This window comes from Triticum aestivum, chromosome 1D (genome assembly GCF_018294505.1).
Source record: "Triticum aestivum cultivar Chinese Spring chromosome 1D, IWGSC CS RefSeq v2.1, whole genome shotgun sequence".
In the NCBI taxonomy this organism is placed as follows: Eukaryota; Viridiplantae; Streptophyta; class Magnoliopsida; order Poales; family Poaceae; genus Triticum; species Triticum aestivum.
Window position 1 is genome coordinate 387005374 of NC_057796.1, and position 8052 is coordinate 387013425.

Genomic DNA, 8052 nt, shown 5'->3' on the forward strand with positions numbered 1-8052 from the left:
TCAATGAAAGACCTCGGTGAAGCTGCTTATATATTGGGCATCAAGATCTATAGAGATAGATCAAGACGCTTAATTGGAGTTTCACAAAGCACATACCTTGATAAAGTTTTGAAGAAGTTCAAAATGGATCTATCAAAGAAAGGGTTCTTGCCTGTGTTACAAGGTGTGAAGTTGAGACAGACTCAGTGCCCGACCGCTGCAGAAGATAGAGAGAAAATGAAAGTCATTCCCTATGCCTCAGCCATAGGTTCTATCATGTATGCAATGCTGTGTACCATACCTGATGTGTGCCTTGCTATAAGTTTAGCAGGGAGGTACCAAAGTAATCCAGGAGTGGATCACTGGACAGCGGTCAAGAACATCCTGAAATACCTGAAAAGGACTAAGGATATGTTTCTCGTTTATGGGGGTGACAAAGAGCTCGTCGTAAATGGTTACGCCGATGCTAGCTTTGACACTGATCCGGATGACTCTAAGTCGCAAACCGGATACGTATTTATATTGAATGGTGGAGCTGTCAGATGGTGCAGTTCCAAGCAAAGCATCATGGCGGGATCTACGTGTGAAGCAGAGTACATAGCTGCTTTGGAAGTAGCAAATGAAGGAGTCTGGATGAAGGAGTTCATATCCGATCTAGGTGTAATACCTAGTGCATCGGGTCCAATGAAAATCTTTTGTGACAATACTGGAGCAATTGCCATAGCGAAGGAATCCAGATTTCACAAGAGAACCAAACACATCAAGAGACGCTTCAACTCCATCCGCGATCAAGTCAAGGAGAGAGACATAAAGATTTGCAAAATACATACGGATCTAAATGTTGCAGACCCATTGACTAAGCCTCTTCCACGAGCAAAACATGATCAGCACCAAGACTCCATGGGTGTTAGAATCATTACAATGTAATCTAGATTATTGACTCTAGTGCAAGTGGGAGACTAAAGGAAATATGCACTAGAGGCAATAATAAAGTTGTTATTTATATTTCCTTATATCATGATAAATTTTTATTATTCATGCTAGAATTGTATTAACCGGAAACTTGATACATGTGTGAATACATAGACAAAACAAAGTGTCCCTAGTATGCCTCTACTTGAGTAGCTCGTTAATCAAAGATGGTTAAGTTTCCTGACCATAGACATGTGTTGTCATTTAATGAACGGGATCACATCAGTAGGAGAATGATGTGATGGACAAGACCCATCCGTTAGCTTAGCATAATGATCGTTAAGTTTTATTGCTATTGCTTTCGTCGTGACTTATACATATTCCTTTAACTATGAGATTATGCAACTCCTGAATACAGGAGGAACACCTTGTGTCCTATCAAATGTCACAATGTAACTGGGTGTATAAAGATGCTCTACAGGTGTCTCCGAAGGTGTTTGTTTGGTTGGCATAGATCAAGATTAGGATTTGTCACTCCGAGTATCGGAGAGGTATCTCTGGGCCCTCTCGGTAATGCACATCACGATAAGCCTTGCAAGCAATGTGACTAATGGGTTAGTTGCGGGATGATGCATTACGGAATGAGTAAAGAGACTTGCCGGTAACGAGATTGAACTAGGTATGAGGATACCGACGATCGAATCTCAGGCAAGTAACATACCGATGACAAAGGGAATGACGTATGTTGTCATTGAAGTTTGACCGATAAAGATCTTCGTAGAATATGTAGGAACCAATATGAGCATCCAGGTTCCGCTGTTGGTTATTGATCGGAGATGTGTCTCGGTCATGTCTACATAGTTCTCGAACCCGTAGGGTCCGCACGCTTAACGTTCGATGACGATTTGTATTATGAGTTATGTGTTTTGGTGACCAAAGATTGTTCGGAGTCCCGGATGAGATCACGGACATGACGAGGAGTCTCGAAATAGTCGAGAGGTAAAGATTGATATATTGGACGATAGTATTTGGACACCGGAATGGTTTGGAGCGTTTCGGATATTTATCGGAGTACCGAGGGGTTACCGGAACCCCCCGGGGAAAGTAATGGGCCACTATGGGGTGCCCCCCTCCCCCGGGCAGTCCGAACTGGACAAGGGGAAGGGGGCGCGGCCCCCCTTTCCTTTCCCCCTCTCCCTCTCATTCCCCCTTTCCACCTCCAAGAAAAGGAAGGGGGTCAACTTGGACTAGGAGTCCTAGTCGCCCCCCCCCCCATGGCGCGCCCCCTAGGGTCGGCGGCCTCCTCCCCTCCTCCTTTATATACGGGGGCAGGAGGGCACCCCAAAGCACATCAATTGTTCTCTTAGCCGTGTGCGGTGCCCCCCTCCACAGTTTACTCCTCCGGTCATATTGTCGTAGTGCTTAGGCGAAACCCTGCGCGGATCACATCACCATCATCATCACCACGCCGTCGTGCTGACGAAACTCTCCCTCGACACTTTGCTGGATCAAGAGTTCGAGGGACGTCATCAAGCTGAACGTGTGCAGAACTCGGGGGTGTCGTAAGTTCGGTACTTGATCGGTTGTATCGCGAAGACATTCGACTACATCAACCGCGTTACGCTAACGCTTCCACTTTCGTTCTACAAGGGTACATGGACACACTCTCCCCCTCTCGTTGTTGTGCATCTCCTAGATTGATCTTGCGTGAGCGTAGGAATTTTTTTTTAAATTGCATGTTGCGTTCCCCAACAGTTTAAAAAGTCTCGTGCACTTTTGTTTAGTTGAAATATGTTGAAAATGTAATGAATTTGGTCTGGTTTTAATAAAAATTATCTGGTTTGCTTGAAATTCGTTTGTTTTATTCAAATTCATTTGAAATGTATGCGGGCATGGTTGGATGGCCGGCATGCATCCACAGACAAATAAAATGCCAACGGTGACCGACCACCATGGTGGACGGTTTCAAAACACAATTTTCCACAAAGCAAAAAATTTCGATTTCTTTTTTGAACACACACACACATGTATACGACGTATATGCAAAATTTCATAACATTATATTTTCATACATGGCGTACACAAAAAAAGACCAAATACGTATTTCTAAATGGGCCAGCATATTATGTTATTGGGCCGGAATTTTCTTTGTAAAGCCTACAAATCACAACTTTTTCAAGCGAATTTTCACACGTTCATGTGGTACACATATATGTTTCCATGGGATATTTTTATAAAAATTTTGAAACTTTTAAATGGGCTTTTTGATTTTTTGAAAATACCCCCCACCATGGTGGTCGAGCACCAAAAGTCCGCACTCCAACAAGTCCCACTTATTAATCCAATGATTAATCACTAAAGACCATTGATGGTTAATGTCACCATTATTCTTTTCATTAACAAAGCTTACCAAGTTAAAAGTCCTCACTCGGTAGGGTTAGTCATCATTCCCCATGACGTCATGTAATTTAATCAGAAACTCTAACTTGTGTTTGGCATAAGCATAACCTTAAACAATCACAAGTGTCCACACAAAAATAACTTTTTACATTTTTAACTATAGTCCAAAGAGTAGAAGATTTGAATGTAATCCAATGGCTTCAATGGGGAGGAAGGAACAATGGAATTCATAAGATCTAGCTAACATTTTGCGGGACCAAGCCTCGGAACTAAATTGTAACATGATTGAATTCATGACAGATTTCGCTTTTATCTCAAACCTTAACATGCATCTCATGAGCGAATGGTTCCGCAACATCAATGCAATTAGGTAACACTTTTCCAGGGTTAGAATTAGCAAAATCAAGGCACTTAGATTACTCTAGGTCCACCAAGGACATGATAAGGTACATTCGTGCTCACACGAAACTACGAGGGAAAAGTACCTTATCCCTGCAAAGAACCAAAGACCACAGCACTAATAGCCAACCAGAAGCCAAACAAACACTTTGAATAACGTGTTTTCGTTTTCACACCGATAAGGGCATTTTTGGATCACAGGATTTGCAAAACAAAGGAATAGGAAAAATGAAGGATTTGGTTGTCATGACATAGCCAATCCTATTGAATTTAAAACCAGAGGAATGGGTAACAAAGAGCCTTTGGCTACACCATAGGAAACGTACAGGAATCCCATACAATACAATATTGTTATTTTCATGTCTGATGTTTCGAACGGCTAATGCAGTCCTGAAGTAGCCGTTAGCAGCAGCCAACAAGTGCATAAATAACCTGCTGCTTGCTTCTTTGTTCTCTGCAATGCATAGCTCCTTTCCTTGCCCACATTGCTTATATCATTTGTTGTCTGGACTCTATTCTTTCATCTTTCCCTTGCTGAAGAAACCAACAAGGTTAGTGTTCATCTCCTATTAGCAGAATAATACTTTCATGCTATTCAATCTACCATGATATTTACTGTTGGGCCCCTGCCATCAACAGTCCTCGCCGGCCAGGCGACCACCAACGCCACACCCGGTGCCTAGTTCCGGCAGGATCTGCCTCCCCCGCGCCATATCAGGCACCCCCTCCCTCGATCTATAAATAATTGCAAGGGAAGGAGATGGAGGGACTATGTGATGCGGGCTAACCAAGATGGGGCTGGTGCTGATCCCGTCGAACTCGACAAGGAAGGGGGGGTCTGAGGGCGAGGTGGTCGGCGTATCCGACGGTCACCGAGTCGCCGCCACTTCTGTCGGGGGATCTGACCTTGTCGCCTCTTCTTCCGGGAGTCGCGACCTCGCCGCCACTTTCGGTGCCTTTTTTATTTCCTTCCATAGCGGTGCGAGGTGTTTTTTTAGAGCTCTATGTGGTGTTTTCACATGAAGACGCATGGCTTTTTGGCGCGAGCACGCTGCTCGAGCGCTCTCTTTTCGCGCCAGGAATCTTTCGAAGAGGTCGGGCCTCAGGTGTAAATTCCTCAGGAATTGGCGCCTTCGAAACCCAATCCTGAGGGATTTTGAGAAGGCAATCATGTGATCCAAATGCATTCCGTAGGAAACAATCCTGAGGTTCACAATCCTGTGAAAATCCTATAAAGATCCTTCAATCCAAAGAAAGCCTAAAAAAGGAAGCGGAGTGGCAGCGTGTAGTACTTTTAGCGTAGATGAAGCGGGGGTTGTTTTTCGTTGATCTCGCCGACTTACTCCAAAACCTCTGTGAAACGGGGTACAAAACTTAGAACCACCCAGTTGTGTTGAATCAAAGCCATGTGGGAGAGTATGGGCAGGCGAGAAAGGATTTCTTAAAGTGATGATTCATACTACCTCTATTAGTCCCTCTTGCATTTTGGGTTAAACTTTAACCTTTGACTTAACTATCAAAAAATTAAGTTCTATACCACAAAAATAGTAGCATCGACTTCCAAATATGAATCCAACAAAATAACTTTTGGGACATACGATTTTATTTCATTGTCAAATTTGTGGTCAAAATTTGGCATAAAATATGAAAGGGGCCAGTAAACTCATACGAAGGCCCAGTCAAAAAAAACCATACGAAGGTAGTACTACAAGAATAGGTGGATGTAAAAAGAAACAGTTTTGCTAGAACTCATCTAGATGAGATATAGTTTGGTCTCGTTCATCTTTTATAGCCATTGGATGTGATGCTATAAGATGCGTGTGCTGACGTGGGTTGTATCTGTTTTTGTTTTCAAGATGAATGAGACCAAATTATATCTCATCTAAATGAGTTCTGGGCACTCAAAAAAAATGGCACTTAGTGGATCTCAAATTCTCATAATGCTACACAAGCCGTTCAGTCGTCCTCAGTGTGACCCCGAAGTGTAAAAAAACTTTCCCATCGCACCGTCGGCTACGACTGCCCAAGTCAACCTCCTACCGAACTCTCACCAATCGCGAGGCACATCCAACCCCCGCGCTTCCGCCACATAAGACGGCCGTGCTCCGCTGCCCCGCTCCACCCACCGCCCACGCGCACACCGACACACTCCCACGCATTCCGCCCCCCACAGGCCACAGATCTCGCCATGGCCGACGCCGGAGCTCGCCACCTCCTGCTGCTGCTCCTCGCCGCCGCGGGGGTCCTCCTCCTCGCCTCCCCCGCCGCGGCGGAGATCCGGGCGGAGTCCTTCCGGGAGGACCCGCGCCACACCATCCTGTTCGAGAAGTTCGGCTTCTCCAAGACCGGGGCCGTCCGCATCATCCTCTCCGGCGCCGCCGTCTCCTCCTCCTTCGCGCGGGCGGACCCCAAGCAGATCGGCTTCTTCCTCCTCGCCGACGAGTCCCTCCTGCAGGCCGCCTCCGAGTCGCGGCCGCCGGCGGAGAAGCGCGCGGAGCCGGACGACCCAACCGGCGCCGACGAGCCCGACCTGTCCGGCTGCGTCCTCTCCAGCCCCTACGTCAAGAAGCTCTTCACCTTCCACGACATGGAGGGCGGGCACTACAACAAGTCCTTCCCGGTCACCCACCCCGACGAGTACAGCCTCTACTTCGCGAACTGCGCGCCGGAGTCGCTCGTCTCCATGAACGTCCGCACCGAGATGTACAACGCCAACCCGGACGGCTCCAAGGACTACCTCCCCGTCGGCCAGGCGCCCGTCCCGGCCATCTACGGCTTCTTCGCCTTCGGCTACGCCGCGTTCCTCGCCGGCTGGGCCTACCTCACGCTCTCCCGCGACCGCGTGGCGGCCAACCAAATCCACCACCTCATGTCCGCGCTCCTCGTGGCGCGCCTGCTCTACTGCCTCTCGGCCGCCGAGGACCAGCACTACATCCGCGTCACCGGCACGCCGCACGGCTGGGACGTGGCCTTCTACCTCTTCCAGCTCATCAAGGGCGTCATCCTCTTCGCGGTCATCGTGCTGGTCGGCACGGGCTGGTCCTTCCTGAGGCCCTTCCTGCAGGACCGGGAGAAGAAGGTGCTCATGGTGGTGATCCCGCTGCAGGTCATGGCCAACATCGCCGACGCGGTCATCGGGGAGACCGGGCCGTTCATGCAGAGCTGGGTGACATGGAACCAGATCTTGCTGTTCGTCGACGTCGCCTGCTGCTGCGCCGTGCTCTTCCCGGTCGTCTGGTCCATGCGGTCGCTCCGGGAGACGTCCAAGACCGACGGCAAGGCGGCGCGGAATCTGTCCAAGCTCACTCTGTTCCGGCAGTTCTACACCGTGGTGATTGGGTACCTGTACTTCACCAGGATCGTGGTGTTTGCGCTCAGGACTATTGCCAGTTACCAGTACCGGTGGGTGAGCATCCTGGCCGAGGAAGTGGCATCAATGGCGTTCTACATGTACATGTTCTACACATTCAGGCCGGCCGAGAGGAGCAAGTACTTCTCTCTGGACGACGACGATGAGGAGGCCGCGGAGATGGTGCTCCGGGAAGAGGAATTCGAGCTCTGAACATTTGTAATTTTCCGCAACAATGCCGTGAGCTGCAATTGCGCCTTGATTGCTCTCTTGGTAACCTGTTTATCTGATCTGATCTCCCCTCTTGAGACTTTAGCACACTATTTATACAGATACCAGGTAGCAGGTATAGCTCATCGTCTTGTATGTACCGCAGGGCTGTAAGATTATATTTGTTCCTCTTCCCTTGTAGCTTCAAATTTTGCCGATGAGACGCAGGATACTAAACTGGATACGTGCAAAGAGGTTCTTGCTTGAAAAGTGCATAGGGAATTAACTGAGCAGGTGTTACTGTTCAGGCAATGTTTGAAATTTGCTGCATTTTTTGTGTGGTAATCAGTCATTTCATTCTTTGACCATTGCTGATCCTTATGTTTGTCTGTTAACACAACTTGATGTGATGTATCTTATGATTTGCCACTCATTCCAACGGAGATACCATTATTCATTTTATGGGTTGTCCTCCTTTCCGTAGAAAAATATCATTTTATTTTATTTTCTAATTGCATACTACTCCCTCTGTCCCACAATATAAGATCGTTTTTCATGCTAGGGAGTACTCCCTCCGTCCTTAAAAGAGTGTACTTCCAACAAGGTCAAACTATCTCAAAGTTCTGATCAAGTTTGTGCAAAAATATGTCAATGCTTGTGAAACCAAATAGGTATATAACGAAAATATATTTTATGATGAATCTAATGTTTGATGGCATAAATGTTGGTCTATTATTGTATAAATACGGTCAAACATAAAAAAATTGACCTTACAACAAATTTGGAAGTATCACTCTTTCAAG

At 47.0% G+C, this 8052-nt stretch overlaps 1 protein-coding gene across 1 annotated transcript; it reads left to right on the top strand.

Moving 5' to 3' along the window:
- The first annotated feature begins 5797 nt into the window (after window positions 1-5797).
- On the top strand, window positions 5798-7579 carry LOC123182282 (protein CANDIDATE G-PROTEIN COUPLED RECEPTOR 7). Its single transcript, XM_044594798.1, has one exon. The coding sequence runs from the start codon at window positions 5879-5881 to the stop codon at window positions 7250-7252; it is 1374 nt and encodes a 457-aa protein (XP_044450733.1). The 5' UTR covers window positions 5798-5878; the 3' UTR covers window positions 7253-7579.
- Window positions 7580-8052: the final 473 nt, after the last annotated feature.

Coding starts and splice junctions, on each gene's coding strand:
- LOC123182282 (XM_044594798.1), top strand. CDS start 5,879: ATGGCCGACGCCGGAGCTCGCCACCTCCTGCTGCTGCTCCTCGCCGCC.